Here is an 18,810-nt window from a genome sequence, read left to right as displayed (position 1 = left end):
GGATCACCATGGCTCAGTGAATGTACAAGTATTGCAAATAGTATGGGTAAGATTGCAAAAAATACTTTTTACACTATTCCTTTTACCAAAGAAGAAACCACATGCCTTATAATGATCCAAAAACTCAAGCAGAGCGTTGATCGATTTGATGACCAGCGATCGCAGCTGCAAAGACATCAATGAACAGGCAGAGAAGAAGAACCTTTGAACTTGAAAAAGCGATTCACCTCTCTTTGTGGGCACCAGATAGCTCCAGCAGTCTTTCATATCGAGAAACAGATCAGCACACTTTGGCAACCATCTGAGGAGGAAAAGGGCATATATTAATTACATTTACACTGGCATGCAAAATTTCTATTTGAGATGAATTATCAGATACTGGTGGTTTACATATACAGTGCAACCCCAATTTTATGTTTTCCTTCATTACACTCAATCTTTATGGTTTTTTCACCTTGCTCCCCTGAAAAATGTAAAATTGGGGTTCTACTGTAGAAAAACTTAATGACAACAAAATAACCAATACTGCAGCTATCCAATAAAATATAGGAAGCATTTCTTCAAGAACGTGGTCGGCACAGAAGGCTACGACTCCAGGGGCCTCGGGTTCGAATCCTTGCCGAGGCATGGGTGTTCTTTGTGAATGTCCCTTCATTAATTTCATAATATCATCACTCATTCTCATCTTCACAATTAGCCAAAAGTGGCAGAAATATGAAGTAAAATAAACCAAATCAATCAATCATTTCTTCAAGAACCTGAATGACACATTCACCCCCTTAATCAATGTACATAAAATATAAAAATAAATGAATACCTAAGCATCCTCTTTACTGGTCAGGTGTGTTCCGAGGTGTTCTAGAGCTTGTCAAAAGTACAGAAAGATATGTTTGATTGATTGATTGATTTGGTGTTTTAAGTCCACTTTATGCACAGTAAGGCTAATCGGGACTGAACAAACAGTTTAAAGTGGGATCCGAACCACTATGTGCCTCCACCACGTAATGAACCCGGGATCCCTTGATTACAAGGCAAGGACGCTACCACTGCACCATCGGAGAGGCCTGAATCTTCTGTTTGAATATGAGAAGAAAGGATACCCATGTAGCATGAATGGTTCTAGTTGGTTCAGCCATATGTTGGCACTAGTGCATGAGAGAGAAACATGGCACTCACATTTCAAGAATATGGTATGCGAATTCTCCAGACTTGACACTTCCACACTTGCCTCAAGTCCCTTGTGTGTGGACAAACACCACAGAATGAAACTGGCCTTCAATAGATAGCATCCTTTGCACAGAACATACTGCAAATGCAGCAAGTCAGGTGGTGCAACTTGTCCACGAGGTATATACTGCTCTGTGTCCACTGTGGTGATCATCTTCTTCCTCTTGCAGGTCTGAGTAACCAAAGCCCATTCTGCGTGGCCTGTAATTTAATAATTTCCAAAGCAAACAGCTATCTGGTGGCCTCAGAACATGATGTTTCCACTTAACTGAAATTTTTAAATTTCTTACACCATTTTTCGACCTGCCATTTATTTCGGATTTCTTCCCTTCTAATTTCGTCTCGTAAGGTCACTCCACTTAAAGACCACAAAAATCTCATTTGTGAACAATTCATTCTAATTTGTCATGTTGACAAAGACTCCAACATTCGCTACCATATAGAAAAAACAGTTTTCAAATTATGTTAAGGTATCTAATTTGAATTTATTTCTCATTTGTGGCATGTTGAGTGTTTATAATGACATGTTCCCAAGTTAGACTCAAAATATATTCTTGTGCAAGTACTGGCATACAATAAATTTAAATTTTTCAAACTTTCAGGGTATTTAGACGCCATGAAAGTGTCATGAATTTTGTGGACTCTGTGAGATACTCGGATTCCAGAAAAGAATCAACACAGTGGTTCAGAACTGATATTTTCTGAAAAACAACATGAATACAACAGTATGGGTATTGGGGCTCGGCTCTAGCCAAACATAATACATGCCAAAAAAAATGTAAAAATTTCTATCAGCAGTGGAAGTGCTAACCTATGATACTTACTGTTTGACTACAAATGTAACAGACCAATTTTATTGACCTTTAGAATGTATACATTCATAACTTTATCATACATTTCATTGGATCACTACATTTTCACTACATCTCATTATAATATAATACTTTTTGAAATACATATACATATCTAAAGGGGGGAAACCTCCCGAAGTAGCCCGCCTCCACCCACGTACTTTCGAGGGTATGCTCTTAATGTCCTGGTACCTTTAAATAAACCAGGACGTCAGTTTCCTGAATTTAAACGGTTTCCCCGCCTTTTTATCCTACTTCTTCTCATCTTTATTTTCATACATAAAATACAAGTACAGAAAAAGAAAATACATGGAGAGACTATACATAGCTACATTTAATAATTTTTAGTTTGTATTATTTTAATAGACCGTTCTGGTGACCGGAACAATTCTTAAAGATTTCTTGTAAATTTACTGTGCATTTGTATGATTGGTAATTAATTAAACTTGTTAATAGTAGTTATGGATTAATTTATGTTAGTTTATTGGTTAGTTTTAGTTATCGTACAGATAGTACGATAAGAAATGCTATCTACAGGAGGGACAACCATTCTGGTATCCAGAACTGTTTCAAGCTTGAGGGGAGAGTATGATGGGGTGAGAGTTTAGATTGGGGTGAATGATTGCTTGGATTAGTCTGCACGGACGCAAGTTCCCTGTCTGGTTTCCAGATCAGGCTTTATTGTAGTGTGTGGGGAGAATTTGCTATTTGGATAAAGTTAAATGCACTGAAATACTGGGCTAGTTCATTAATTAATCCTAATATACACTTACTGTAAGAGGTTATGTAGTTTCTTATTTATCTCGCCGTTGTTGCATTTATGTGTTGAGGACACACGCCCGATAAGATACCGGCGTCAGCACTCCGTGTCAACTTGGTTATGCGACACGAAGCTGACTCTGCATTCCACGCAAGCGACAGTGGCCGTGCGAGGTTCAATGTCCGTGCAGACTAGGGCTGCTATGAGATCTCAGAATGAAATCACAGCCGCAAAATTTAACGTGAATCAGTAATACAGGGTACTAAGTTTTGATAGCATGCTAACTGTAATTGTTAGATATGTAATAGATAAATAAATATGACAAAATACGTAAATAATTATATGTAGACTTGATGGTAATAATAATAATAATAAAAATTAAAAAAAGGGAAAAGATAAACAAACTTTTATATTAGATTATATTAATTAATAATAAGTATATAAATGTATGTTCATGGTTTTTACTACACTTACATTGTTAAGAAATTAATTTAAATTAAATTTGTTTGTTTTCGAAATTTCCTTTTATATAAGTCTCTTTGGTGCCTACTGGATTCCAGCAGATTCCAGGTCTAGCAGTTTATGGTCCCTCATATTGGATGTATTATTAAAGAAAATTTAGTCACGATTTAATGTGGGGTTCTGTTTTTTTTGTTTTTTTTTCCCTAGAGATGGTTTTTAGGTCATTTTCATCTTCGACGACTTCTCTCCGGGCAACCTTCATGCCTCTCTCCAGGCTGATTGGACGGGCGTAACCCTCTCCTGGCGGCGGCTCCTCTTCTCCCAGTGGACACTCTGAAGTTTCTCCTTCGGGTTGAATCTTCCGGTGCTGACTCCTCTTCTTCCTCTGGTATCTGCTCCCGACGCGATTGTGACGGTCTCCGGGGAGGGGGTGTGGGGACTTGGTTTCGTATCCTGCTGCTTCTGCGGGGCTCCTGTTGAGGAGGGGGGGCTGGTGGGCACCGGGTTTCCGGTTCCGTCAGGTACCTCCGCAACTCGATATTGGACACTAAGTCTGCGAGGTCGCATAACTTCTTTACATGTTCGCTCCTTATCAGTTCGAAGATGTTGTTATTCGGCAGGTCTCTTCTGGCTGATATTATCTGTTCATCAGAGGCGGGGCAGGAAAAAACTCTATGTTCTGGCGTGTCTCTTTCCATCCAGCAGTCTCGGCATACGTCGGTTTCCCTTTTACCTATTTTTGTGAGGTAACTTCCGTATGGTCCGTGCCCTGTTAGAAGATGTATCAGCCCTCTGGATGGCGTGACGTCCCTGTTAAAAACCTTCTCCTGCGTGCAGGGGAGGAAGTTATACAGTCTTCTACCCTTCTCGCACTCGTCCCATTCTCGCTGCCAGTCTCGATGAAACTTCGCCTTGATCTCCCGGACGGTGGGGAGGAATTCTCCCATTTGTTCGGTTATCTCCCTCTCGTTCCCACGTTTGAAGTGATAAGTCATTGCCCTCAGCTTAATTTGATAATAATTTGGCAAAGTTTCCATCATGACAAACAGCGCTTCCGACGAAGTAGTTTTAAAAGCCCCGGTAACTCTGAGAATTACTTTCCTGTAAGATGATCTTAGCTTACGAACGTATGTTATTTTATGCAATGATGACGAGGCCCACGCCGATGCCCCGTAAGTGATGATTGAAAAGTAGATGGACACTAGATAAGTTTTAATAACTGACGGAGGAAGTCTGTAGCTGTTGGATGCAATGGTAGCTATTTTGTTCATGAGAGCTTCCCCTTTGGAGGTTATGTTCTCAATGTGGCTTTTGAAAAGTAAGCCCTCTTCCAGCGTCACTCCCAAGTATTTAATCTCAGTTACCCTTTTTATTGATTTGCCTTTCATTCTTATTAATGGATTCCGATGTTGGCTAAATTTTCCTTTCAAAACTATGTATTTAGTCTTTGTATCCGATAATTTTAATTTAGCTTTATCACACCATTGTGTCAATTTTTGTAACGCGGTGGTAGTATTTTTCTCAATTTCTGCTCTTGAGTTAGTTTCCTGTGGTGATAATTATCAGATCATCGGCGTAGGCTATGCACTTAACTACTTCCAGTGTTTCTTGCAAGGTCTTGATGCAAGGTTCGAAGTTTACGTTCCATAGATGGGGTCCCAAAACGGAACCCTGTGGGCAACCCTTTGTCATTGTTTTAGCGATATCTTGGTCCGGAATATGTAGGGTGACTTTTCTATCCCTGAAATAGTCCTCCAGAATTCTATACAGGGTGCCCGGGCATTTCATTTCTCTGAGAGTACAGAGTAAGTGAGGCCACCACAGATTATCAAACGCCCCAGTTATATCCGCCAGTGTTGCCACCACGTATTTGTTTTCGTTCGAAGCGACCGTGTCTAATAAAGTATTTACTGCATCCTCCGTGCATCTCCCTTTTGTGAAGCCGTATTGGAGTCCTGTATTTGGTTTCAAAGCAAGGAATTCTAATAATCTTTTTGTTATCATTTTTTCAAAAACCTTTTCCAGAACATTTATGAGACAGATTGGGCGGTACGATCTCGACTGCGTTTCGTCGCGATCAGCATCCTTTTGTATTATAATAACGTTAGCCTCCTTCCAGGGCGTGGGAAATTTTTGAACTTCCAAGCATCTGTTAAAAAAGGACGTTAGGTTTGGAAAGAGCTTCTGCGCCGCCATCTGGATTATTTCTGCTGGAATATTATCCGGACCCGGCGATTTTTTTCTTTTCAACGTCATTATCTGGAGAGCTACTTCTTCCTCCGCGAAAGGCAGAATTGGATCATTGTTGTAAGTCTCCTGGAGTTTCAATCTTGTATTTGTGTGGTAGTCGTTCTCATTCTCCATTGCATCGTCCGGCAGGAGTCCATGCAGTAATTGTTCTGCCGTCTCTCGCAAATCCATTGTGTGTGTTCCATCTTCCTTCTCTAGTGTTGAGAGAGCTTTTCCTAATTTAATTTTCCCAGATGCGATTTTATACGGCAGTCCCCATTTATCAATTGTTAATTTGTTTGTAACGAAATTTTTCCAGTGTTCACATTTGTAGGATCTTAGTTCGTTTTCATATCTTTTTTTGGCCGCCCTGTATAATTCCAGTGGCCGCGGTGGCTCAGTCGGTAACGCGTCTGACTACCATGCTAAAGGTCCCGGGTTCGATCCCCGGCCGGTTCAAATCCGGGAACTTTTCTAACGATGGAAGCGGCCCCGGCGCCCACCCAGTGTCGAATAACATGGGTACCTGGGGGAAACCCTGGGGGGTAAAGGCGGTCAGGGGCGTGATGCTGATCACATCACCCCCACTCACGACCGGATCAAGGAAGTGTGGGGCGTTACCCCCACACCCCCTATACGCCTTCATGGCGTAGTGCTATGCACAGGGGAGCACTTTACTTTACTGTATAATTCCAAGTTTTTAATTCTCATTTCATTAATGTTTGTTTTTTGATAAATTTTCCGTGTTTTTCTCATGAATGCTCTGAGCTTAGTTAGCTTCTTGTTCCACGGCTTGTTGTTATGTTTAATCTGTTTTTTAGGCGTTGCAATTTCTATTACGTTTTGTATAGTTTCTGTCACCACTCTTGCCCATTCGTTTATCGTTTTCGTGGAGTCCGCCTGTTGGGGGAGGTGTATTGATTCAATTAAAAGTTGTTGATTTGTTCTTCCCCAGTCATATCTTATTTTTGGCGATCTTTCTTCTTCCGTTGAATTTTTGGATATTTTAAAAGTAATCACATTGTGATCGCTGGTAGTTTTCATGTCATTCACTTTCCATTCTTTTACTTTTCCCAGTAATCTATTGTTTGACAAAGTTACGTCGATGTTACTGGATGCCCCCGCCCTGCCTCTATAAGTTGGAGGATTGTCTGGTAGATTCTCCACAAACAGATTATTTCCTGCCACGAATTCCTCCACCAGCTCCCCGTTGGGATTCGTCTCACACCCGTGCCACCACGGGGAGGAGGAATTTGCATCCATTGTTATTAGGAGACTTTTGTTGCTATAGACGTTGCACGCGTCGCCCATTTTTTCCAGAAACTGTTCGATATTATGGCTATATTGGCAATAGCAATTTATAATTATGAATGATAAATTTTCCAAGGATAATTCTACACAGTTAATGTGACTGGTAGAAAATTTAGCGATTTTAATTGGTACAATCTCTCTGTTTAGAATAACTATTGCAGATTTGGCATTTTGATGATGCATTTTAATTCTCGCCCCTATCGGTGCAGATGGAATTTTGTTTTTAAAAATATATGGTTCCTGCAAGGCAAGAATATCCAGTTTTTTGTTTTTAGCGAAGTCAAAAATTTCCGCGGTTGACAGTTTTGCCCCCATTAGGTTTGCCTGTGCAACGCTTACATACCTTTCCATTAAGGGTGTCTCGCTATCTGAAAGCACTGCGGCCATTCTGTTCTTGGGATAAACACCACCCTCCCATGAGCCCTCGCGAAGTCTGAGTAAATTTCGTTTATATCCAAGGAGACGCCTCGGCGAGCAAAAACTTTTTCCAGCAATGATGATAATTCCTCCGTTTCAGTAGGAATATTGTTAGACTTTAGAGTTATCATGTCGACCGCCTCCGGGTACGGGAAGGTGATAGATTTTCCCTTTTCGTGCTTATTTCTAATCAAAATCCTCAAAGCCGTGACCAAATTTTCTTTTTCCTCGAGCCTGCTTAGTCTCAGCGCTTCTTCAAAGTTGTTGTAGATTTTTGCTGGATTTATTTTACATTTCTCTTCCACGACCAGACCCGAAGGCGGTTCAGCACTCGCCGGAGAGAATGGCGGATGAAGAGTCTGCGGTTTACTGAAATTACTATACTTGATCTCCGGATGAAAGGCACGGGCGTTCGGATTTAATTTCGTTGTTTTCTTCTCTGACATATTAGTGTAAGTGGGGCCTGCGTCGCTCACTCCTGGATGTTGATCTCTCTCTGTGCTTGTTACTATTATTTCCTCTTGTATTCCACTTTCAATTTCGTTATTGAGCGGGAAGGGTGGTTCGGGAACTACTGGGTATCTAAAGAGTCTTTCATTAGGAGGTGATTCTGGGGGGGTTACAAAGGGGTTGTGCAGAGTTATGCCATCAGGTAAATAGGTAAAAACACTTGGGGGAAGGTTGGGTATTTTTGAGCTAAGTAGAGGCTGTGATGGTTGTACTGGTGTTTTAATGTTGTTCGAATCAAGATATATTTTGTTCTTTAATATGAAGTTTATGGTTCTTTCATTTCCCTGCGTCGTGAAGGCAGAAGATTCTATATGTTCGAAAAACGTTTCTGGTAGTTTTATGTTTTGATAATTGTCCATTTTATTCTTCTCAATTTTGGCTAGCAGTAGCTTAATTTCCTTTTTTTTTCTTTCCCTGTAAGCTGCCGCTCTAGCCGTGTCGCGGCGAAGACGGCTGGGAGTTTTCCTATTTTTGTTTTTCTTTGTCATTCTAAAATTTCCAGTCGATTTACAATCCATAATCTGTCCTCTCTATTAACCTTTGTAACTGTAACTTGTAAGTGGGGCAGTCCTTGCCATTACATTCCTTTTTTCTTTTCATGCAAGGAATGCATATCTTTGGACCATCTTTTTTAGGACATTGGTCCTCCTTAGAATGACTTTCCAGGCCACACTGGGCGCAGATTTCCTTTCCTTTACAAAACCGGCTCAAATGTCCATAGTCGCAACATTTATTACACTTTGGGACGACAATGTAATCTTTAAGGGATAAGGACAGGAATGCGACGAAGATTTTTTCATTTTTCAAAAGGATTTTTTTTAAATCTGGAGCCACCTCGAAAACACAGTGGCAGGTTGCCCTATTTCGTGGACCAGTCTTGAACTTCAAGTGAAACTTTTTAATGAACTCCTCCCAGGTCATCTTGTCTTTTAGGTTTAATAAATATATCTCCTCGTACAGATCAGTTTCTTCCTTTTGTGCAGGGACTTCGTACAGTATTAATAGTGGGTTCCTTTTTTTGGGGAGCTCTGCCCTGATTTTATGTTTGGCTAGTTCACCATGGTTAATTATTTTGTTTGCCTCCTCTTTTGTATCTGTCTCCACAATCAGCATTTTGTTTGTTTGTCTCATTTGTTTAATCCTTATCCCGTCTCTGATGGGATTTATCACTTTTGTGAATGTTTCTTGAACCTTTTTTGCATCTTTATTTCTGTTCTCATCTGAAATGAAGACAGTGTATTTCAAATTTTGAACAGTTTTTTGAATTTGAGCTGCCCTTCCTGTTTGCACGATAGCTGGTGACGCCGCTGTTTGTGCGTAGGATGGTTTAGCGTTACCTTCTGTCTTTGCTGCACTTTGAAGTAAGTCGCAGGCGGTTTTTAACGATTTGTTTTCAGCCACCGTCTCTTGATGAACCTGACCCATTTTGGCTACTATTTTGAGGATTGTTGATTTATTTTCAGGAGGAATGTTTCTATCTTTAGCTATAATGGTATTTAATTCGAGGGACAGCTTGATAAACAAGCCCAGTTGGATATCAGCTGTATCTGGGATATTATCCATTGCAACGTTCATTGTATCTTGACCAGCAGGAGCACCAACACTTGGGGAAGGGGGGTCTGGGAGCCGTCACTCCTCAATAAGTTTTTTCTCTTCCTGGGATCCTCTAGAGTTCCTGGGGATTGTTTCCTTTTATCGTTTATCGCATTACACACGAGTAAGTTCAAACCGGATCGGTCCGAAACCGGGCCTCCTATTACAAACGAGGGAGTGTCATTCTGTTGTGATTTCTGACTTTGGGATGTTTGATGCTTCGAGCCCCCTTCTTGGGGCATTTGCAGTTTTTTCACTTTAGTGAAATTCAGAATTTATCGTCCTGGTTCAATAAACCGTATCGCATAACAGCACGTGGCTGTTTTGCTGACTGTTCAAAGTGCTTCGCGTTAGCTTCCTCGAACGTGGGAAGATATGGAGGGCAGTTCACATAAGTAAAAAGTGTGTAAAAACACAGTACTTACCAGAATTCTCTGGGAGAGTATCCCTCCACCCTTCACCAACACACCAACACTCACACACACTCACATACACTCATTCCCAGTACACTGAAACGCATAAGTAGCCGTTATCTCTGAACGAAAAGGCGCAGAAACGCGGAGGTCGCGCACGTACGTCTGGTTTCCTTCGCGTCACTCACAAATGTCAACCTATGATACTTACTGTTTGACTAGAACATGCTTTGCTTCTACACACAGGTTGTCAACAGTTGCATCCAGTTCCTCCAAAGTGAAAGGAAATTCTTTCTTCTCATTAAGCCTTCCAGGGGGAATAAACCTCAACTCAGCGAATCTAAATTAAAGAGGAGAAAACCTTAGTAATAATGTAAACGCCCTGTGCAATCATATTTATTGAAATGAAATAAATATGCACAGCAGCTAATCTGGCCATTCCTTGCAGAGACGGGTACCAGATTAGCAACGGTGCAAGATTACTAAGTGAATGATTGCCTACACATTGTATGCAACACAGTTTATAAATTCATTACATCTAAAGTTTTCATGAAACCGGTTATTATAATAAAAATAGTCAACCCACGCTTGGTACCGTATCACGCCAAAGGCGTGATTCGAACGTGGGACCTGTGGCATCATACCTCGATAGTCTGATCACTTCGCCAAGGGGTCCAGCTGAAGCGCTGGAAGTAACTTGTTACAAGCACATTACACCGACAACCTTCAGTGGATATCTAAACTCCGCTGACATGGGAATCAACAGGAAATCTTATGAAATAAAGTAAAGTCAGCTTTATGCAAAAAGTACGATTCACAACAGGATGGAACTGGCTCAACAGTTTTAACGATCGGAAATTTGATTCCCCTTTAAACAGATCGTGATAACAGATGTAGTCCGAAAGTTATAGAGTAAACAGTGGTTGTCTCCAAGTTATAGATTGAAGATCAGTGCTACGCTAGAGTTAGAAGTGGGGAGTTACGCTCCCTAAAGACGTCTCATTTCAGGACCGTGCCTTATCTACCAAATCAGTGGAGACGATCACCTCTACAGGACTCTACAGGTAAACGAACATCCTTTCTACTGTTATCACGAGCCCACCCTGTCCAGTCAATAGAAGTGTTAAATATTGAATATCGTTCGTGTTCTCCTTATTTCACAGGGATGAGACCCCTTACATATAAAAGGTACCTCTCGTAGAGGCGAGTTGCCTTAGGCTAGCACAGCCTAGATTCGATCCCAGAAACTCAGTGTGGGGTTTCAAACGGTACTACACTTTAAATCATGTAAGAATGTTTATCCAATGTTGATGCCTTCTAATTACAATCCCTACTTCATGCATCCATGTAATTTTTATACACTTATCCAGAGTTATCTCACTATCAATCTTAGTAATAGTTTAGTTTATAGTTATAGTTGTAGAAATAGTTTTGTAATATATAGTTGTAAACCGGGGCTGCCAAGGATTATAAAACAACCCCAGTACTCAGTACTTGATCATGCAGAATGTCTGTACAAAACACCTGTAGAATCAAGACCACTTGTAAGACCCGAACAATAAAGAAAAAGGAAAAGGAAAAATGGGGGAAACAACATTTGAATACAAAACGAAAGTCCTGGTCTCTATAGGCACCAGGACATAAGCACATACCCGCAAATGTATGAGGGTGGAAGCTGGGAATGCAATTACTGAAAGTATGATCCTTATATCACATAATCATTCCTTCATTTTTACCGAAAGTAATTATTCTTCTTTACACACCATCATTATTATACTCACTCATTGTCCCACAAATCACGAAGTCTTAGTAAAATTGGATTTGTGATGTGCAGGTTATATGTCGAATTTTGCTTCCCTAGTAGCAGTACTTCATGCCATGGAATAGGAGCCCTAATTGTGAAAACTGGATAAGGAATGGGATATGTTTGGATATCAAGTCTCTTTCTTTCTTGCGGATCGTGCATGATGTAATCAAATATTGCTCTCCGTAAACTGGTGTAGTAGTCGCACATTATTTCCTTTTCCGATGTTTCTTGTATATCTCGCCACCTGAAAGTAAAGTTACATTTGACTTTAGTGCATCTATATAGTTATCTCAAATCTTTGAAACTACATAATCAAATTTCAATGATTTCATGGAGTGTAAGGGATGACCTTCCACGTAGGTGCCCAAAAGTCAACCTCACTTGCACAGAGTACACCCTGGACTGTAGACTGACGAGGCTCTGGCGACTGGCACTATGACCAGTATAATTTTGTGTGTGTTGTCCTGTTTTTGTCCTTGTGTGTGCTGAGTGTCCCTTTACAGCCTCAGCTTTTAACGAAAGTCAGAATATTTTAATATTTTAGTAACACGACACTGCAATTATGCTATTTTAGTTATGGTAAGGGGCTGGACCCCATATAACGTGGTGGGTGCAAAATAGCCTTTTAGTGCTGAAGGACCCAAAAATACAAATTCAAATATCAAAATATCAAAATCAATGATTTCATATCAAGGTGGACTGATTTAAATAATTTATAGATTAATGTACATAACGATTTTGCAGATATCAGAATCACTTTTGATGAAAGTGCATTAATCTCGTAATCATTTAATGGTGATTATTAGGTTCCAAGATAGGAAAATAAAGGAAATAAAATATATGTACTGATGGTGTGTAGTTTATACAAAGGCAAATGTAAATACGCATTTCTCTTGATTTAAAATTCAATAATTTTTATAGGCAAAAATATCAAACATTTTGTGTAGAAAAATATACAAAATACTAATCATGTTAAACCATAAAATAGTGGAATTATCATTAAACTGTAAATAAACATAAAAAAATCTCCAAAATTCAGCTACAAAGACTAGAAAGGATCCAAAAAGTTTCAGTTAGGCATACATCACACACCCTAATCGACACCAAAATCAAAGAGACGCATGCAATTATGCACATTCCGCACGAGCTGAATATCGACAGTGGTGTTTGGCTCCCGCTATTACAACAGCTCAAACCCATCACACGCAGCCAACGAAATAGCTACACCAGCACCCCTAGCGGTAGTCGAGGAAACAACAGCAGGAACCGAAAGTAAACCTAACAGTAAAGCATCGAGTACCCAAGTGGATGGTGGCAGAGGCCACCAAAATTAATAGAACATTTACAAGTAAGTTTCGCAGATATATATTTAGTAACTCGCTTATGTCTCATATTATCAACCACGTTGTTTATTCCCCTCAACATGAAAAAAAGAATGAAGTTAATATTTTAATTTACAATTTTAGAGTACATCCAGAATGTTTTATTTTCATTGGAAGAAAAGTTACTGAAATTATTATATTTTCATTAACACATGAAACAAACATTTCCATAGTAGGAACAGTATCAGAAACAGAAAAATGTATATTTACATACATTTTTTTTATTTGCTTTAATCAAACTCATCAAATATTTTACAGGGTCATTTACTAGAAAAAAGCGTTTTTATAAAAAAACATAAATCTACCAGGTAACCAAGAAAGTTCATGCGGTTTTTACAACTGCCCGTAGTTTTCGTGCGGTAGTACGCAGTTCAGCCGCCAGGGGTACATGTATGTGTGATTGGCAAGTTGGCTAACGTAAGATAACAGGTCGCAGTCGATAGTTCGGGAGCAAGTATTCGCAGTGAACCATGGCTGTGTCGAATGCAGTAATCAGGGCGTGTTTACTGTATGAGTACAAGTTGGGCACAAAAGGAGCGGAAGCAGCAAGAAAAATATGTGCAGCGTTTGGAGAAGGTACAATTAGTGAACGGACAGCGGAAAAGTGGTTTCAGACCTTCTCGAGTGGCGATGAGACACTGGCAGACAAACCTCGATCGGGCAGACCGAAATCGCTCGATGTGGACCAACTGAAGGCATCAATTGAAGAGGATTCAAGTCAAACGTGTCAAGTGCACAATTCGTGTGCACTTGCATGAGCTTGGCAAATCATGGAAACTGAGTAAGTGGGTCCCGCACGATCTGACTGCTGCGAACCGTCTCCAACGACCGAACATTTGCGCTTCCTTGCTCACTAGGAACAACAACTGTCCAATTTTGGACCGCATTTTGAAGTGTGATGAAAAGTGGGTAATGTACGATAACAAGAAACGCTCATACCATTGGCTATCGTCAAATGACACCATACCTTTAACTGCAACACCTGCTCTTCATGAGCGGAAGGTGCTGCTGTGTGTCTGGTGGACTACGGCTGGGATTGTGCATTATGAGTTCTTGGAAAGTGGTAGAACCATCAACAAAGAGGTGTACTCCGCGCAATTGCAAAGAGTGGCCGAACAGCTTGCAAAAAAACAACCTGCATTAGTGAATAGGAAGCGTGTTCTTTTCCACCAAGACAACGCTAAACCGCATACAGCAAAGATGACCCTGGAGGTGATTCCTTCTCTCGGCTGGGAACTTCTGCCACATCCAGCGTATTCACTCGACATCGCTCCATCAGACTACCATCTTTTTTTGTCTATAGACAACCATATGCGCAATCGACATTTCCAAACTCGCGAGGAGGTTGAAAACGCGGTGGTGCAGTTTTTTGCGGCCCTACACAAGGACTTTTTCAAACATGGCATCTACAGGCTTGTACAAAGATGGGAGAAGGTTGTAGAAGCGGATGGTGGATATTTTGCAGAATAAATATAAGGTAAACACATTTGTTTTGGACCTTTTCTTCTTTGTACTAAACCCGCATGAACTTTCTTGGTTACCTGGTATATGTATGGTGCCAAAAACCATACAAGAAATGTTAAGTGTTTTTTTTAAAAAAAATATTTGAATCAAAAAAATCAGCAAGAATGATGTTTTTAATAAAAATCATGATTTTTATGCACCCTGTTTCATATTGACCTTGATCTGTCATTTTTAACCATATCTTAACTTTTTTCCCTTTTTTATGACAATTTTCCAAGACAACCATGGGCGTCTGGAAGGGGGGCCTGTGGCCCTCCCTGGAAAATGAAAGTCAACCTAAAATTATATATTTCACACATATTATTTCATTTCAGCCACAATAATATGTGTTAATTATTGCATGAATATGATAAATTCAAATTTAAGCCATGTTTCTTGAGGGAACACCACTATTATTGGGGAAAATGTGCCTTGTTTGCCTCCCTGGAAAAAATCCTGCACACGTCCATGAAGACAGCCACCCTGTAACAGGAGAATGGACAATTTCTAGGAGTTATCCATTAAGAACCAAAAATATCATCATCAAAGTACTAAAAGCTGTTGTTTTGGAGCAGCGTTTCTCAACCACCAGGCCGTGGAGAGAGATACACTGCTGAAATTTGTCGTTTGCATTTGTGCAGCACTTTTCATTAACAAATATTTTGTAGTGGAAATATTCTAATCAACCGGAATTTTTTGGCATTAGTTTGTAAGAGTTTTTGTTTTAAGCCCACTTATGCACCAATAGGTCGGAACTGGGACTACAGTTTAAAGTGGATTCCAAACCAGTATGTGCCTTCACAGGGTATCAAACCCTCAGGAAACTGGAAACTTCATTACACCCAGTGGTTGACAACTTATTGAAACATAATATTTTATTCCTTAAGAAGCATAGACATAATCAAAATATAACTCATTATGATTATGCCACAGTTAATCTATTAATAACAGGTGCGGCAGTGAAACAGGCGATTTGGCAACCCTGGAAATAGCAAGTTACGTAAGGAATCAGATAACGGGAGTGGTGCCATCTGGACAACAAACCTTTGCCATTGACACTGATATTGTTGTTCAGTCAAGATGGCGTCGTGGACCGGTGAACAACGCGCTTTTGCCGCAAAGGCGTTTTACAAAAATGCAGCGCGGCCACGTAGCTGTCGTTGTTTTCGTGAAACGCCTTTGCGGCAAAAGCGCGTTGTTCACCGGTCCACGACGCCATCTTGACTGAACAACAATATCAGTGTCAATGGCAAAGGTTTGTTGTCCAGATGGCACCACTCCCGTTATCTGATTCCTTACGTAACTTGCTATTTCCAGGGTTGCCAAATCGCCCGTTTCACTGCTGCACCTGTTATTTAATTTCAAGGGTACATATTAACTAAGGTAGAATTTTCAGCAAAAAATGTAGGCTCGACCAGGACTCGAACCCGGGTCGAGCCTGAATTTTTCGCTGAAAATTTCTACGTAGTACATCTCCTGTGTGTGCTTAATCTTCAATAATGTACAATGTTAAAAAAACATAGAAGTATTTGCAAATAAACTTCTTGAGATCAAGGCATCAAGTTTTAAAAAGATAATTTACTGGGCTGCATTCTCACGAAGACTGGGAACAACTGTTACAGAGGATATCTTAAATACACGGGTCTATTGATGTATACCCAAGATCCTTTTTTGTCAAGCATAAGGTCCTTTATCACATCTACTTGGATAACTTTGTAATCTCGGACCTTTCTGTGGGAGTCTATATCTGCGGACTCTACCACAAGATAAACGTCGATATTTGTTCTTATTATAAAAGTTCAGTACAAGTAAATTTTGTGCTGCTCAATTATCACTGTCACTAACATTTTCATACTGAAAGAGGGACTGTTAACTTTAAAAATTATATAAGGATTTCACTTTGTACTTGTACTTATATTATTTATATTATTTAAAAATCATTTTATTTATTTATTTTCTGCCACTTTCAGCTAATTATCACGATGAGAATGAGTGTTAACTCGATGAAATTAATGTAGAGAGATTCACAAAGAATATCCATGCCCAGGCTGGGATTCAAACTCAGGAACTTTGTTGGCAAGATTGAAAGTTGACTATTTAACCCATATGGCTACTATGCCAGCAATGTGATTCTTTTAAAAAAAATACTACAGTACCCTCTAGCAAAATCACCTTCAATGTGATTCCTTTAAGATTTAGAGCTTGAGCAACAATATATATTCCAGACAATATATATTATTTACCTCTTAAACAATTTCCTCTTTAGGAGTTTTTCCTTGGCCTCATTTAACAGGTAGATAGGATATGGTTCCAGCATGTGGTCAGGTATACCCTGAAAGGACAAAATATAAGCTAGCTCATACCTTCTAATACACAACATGCTTTCTACTAAGTTCATGACTATGCAAAACCTTATTATGTGTGTGAATTGGTGGGGAAAATAAAGTTTCAATAGGATACAGCACAGGTGCAAGTCTTACGAAGATTTCACACCAAAGCAAATAAAGTTTCAATATTTTCAAGCAGGTGTAGACTGATAGGACACAGCACAGGTGTAGGCAAACCCAGATTAAGTCAATCCGGTTCACACACATTATGTAAAGCACTTTTCTTACGAAGATTTCACACCAAAGCGACAAGCTGCAAGCAACATGAGACACGAGACAAACGATGCAAGAGTTTGACATCAAAGTGCCAAGCAGATGGCAATACAGTAGACTTGCAATTATCCGAGTTAATTAGGACCGAGACTACCTCGGATACGGAAAAACTTCGATAATATGGAGATTATGTGCTAATAGGTCTTAAATGACGAAACAACACTTAAAACTGTATAGTAGTTATTTATTACTAGTACAACATAAATGAGAAGATTACTTTTTCAAAAATTCCTTCATAGTTTTGTGGACTGCTCATATCCAACAGTCACTTCCCTGACTCCATAATCAGCAGCAACCTTTTTCATAGACTCACCTTTATCAAACCTTTTTATTGCGTTGAATTTTGTTTCCAGAGAAACCACACACCTTTTCCGTTTGCCACTCATACTACATTACTCGCTTAGAATAGGCCTACACAGACTTATACACCACCGTAACAATCAGATACACCGACAATGTAACGAACACGTGCAGCGTGGATGGTGAATTGACTCCAACTTACTAGTAGTAAACAAATGGGGGGGTGCGTTATGAAGCGCGATGTTTTCCAACCACTCCCTCGGTTAACCCGGAGCCTCGGTTAATCATGAGTCTACTGTACTTGTTTCTCTGCTCAGTTCACATGATGTCTGCATCGGGCCATGACACTGATACACTTGCACTAATCAGTTTATTAGTCACAGAAGAAAACATAAGAAGATAGATTCTTGAAGAAAACGTAAGAAGATACATGTTATGTGTCAATCATGTTGTAAAATTTGTGGAAGTTATTGAAACTTGGGAGAGGTATGTTGTCCATGAAAAAAGACGAAATCATATGCACTGACCTCAAACTGTATACATTTAACTTTCGCTTTAATTTCAAGCCTGCATAAAGAAAAGACAAAAGCACCCTAGAATCCCCTCCCACGTTGGCTGATCTACTTTGGGCTGACTCACCTCCAAGCACTGACTGTTTCAAACAAAAGCAGTCACGTCATAAATGGCCAAAACACAGCCTCTTCATATGATGTTGAAGGCAAATTACAGCCGATAACTGCTTGATACAGCCAAAAGAACATTTCAAATTAGAGGTTCAAAAATGCTGCAGGGCTGCCAGTTGAGCTGCCTTCTAAATTTTAAATATAGCTTGTTGGGGTAAAAAAATCCCTGCACATGTGCAAACAACAAACTGAGGTGAGACGATGCACGGCGAAAACGGCCCAGTCCTTGCAACACATGCAACTTAAGTTGTGTCACTTTGGTTTGAAAGGTTTGATTGATTAATGAGGGTTCGCTTCCAAGTAACATATGTCGCTTGTCACATGGCACTTTGGTGTGAAACCTTCCTTAGTCAACAGCAAATCTATCTGAGATAAAACTGCACATGAATTTTGGTTGGAAACAATGCTCAATTAATATGAGCAGGATACTTTAGTGTCAAGACAAAATTCAAGCATAATCACAGGATCCACAAATAAATTTTCAAAATTTCAACCCTAAAAATTATGTAAATTTCACAAAACTTCCACTTGTTTCATGAAAATTTTGGTAGAAACAACAAAATTATTTACCAATAATTCTAAGTTTTTACTTTCTACTTTTGAAAATACTGATTACTAAACCAATGGTGTAAATTTTCTGACCATAACAAAGTCATGACAAGCCCTTTATAAACAACCCTTGTATTTGAAAAAAAAATTGGC

At 39.7% G+C, this 18,810-nt stretch overlaps 1 protein-coding gene across 2 annotated transcripts in view; it reads right to left on the bottom strand.

Moving 5' to 3' along the window:
- The window catches only part of Dnah3 (dynein heavy chain 3, axonemal), a 266,334-nt gene that overhangs the window by 221,017 nt on the left and 26,507 nt on the right, over positions 1-18,810 (bottom strand). For both annotated transcript variants that reach the window (XM_083125480.1, XM_083125481.1), the window contains exons 6-9: positions 16,709-16,797; positions 11,555-11,824; positions 9,985-10,113; positions 106-301 (exon numbers count right to left, since the gene is read on the bottom strand). In XM_083125480.1, the coding sequence (XP_082981606.1) occupies positions 106-301; positions 9,985-10,113; positions 11,555-11,824; positions 16,709-16,797 (684 nt within the window). The remainder of the gene's footprint in view (positions 1-105; positions 302-9,984; positions 10,114-11,554; positions 11,825-16,708; positions 16,798-18,810) is intronic.

The sequence above is a fragment of the Lepisma saccharinum genome, chromosome 7, assembly GCF_977018435.1.
Source record: "Lepisma saccharinum chromosome 7, izLepSacc3.1, whole genome shotgun sequence".
In the NCBI taxonomy this organism is placed as follows: Eukaryota; Metazoa; Arthropoda; class Insecta; order Zygentoma; family Lepismatidae; genus Lepisma; species Lepisma saccharinum.
The sequence above is the reverse complement of the archived record's forward strand: the minus strand, read 5'-3'. Positions and strand labels throughout refer to the sequence as shown.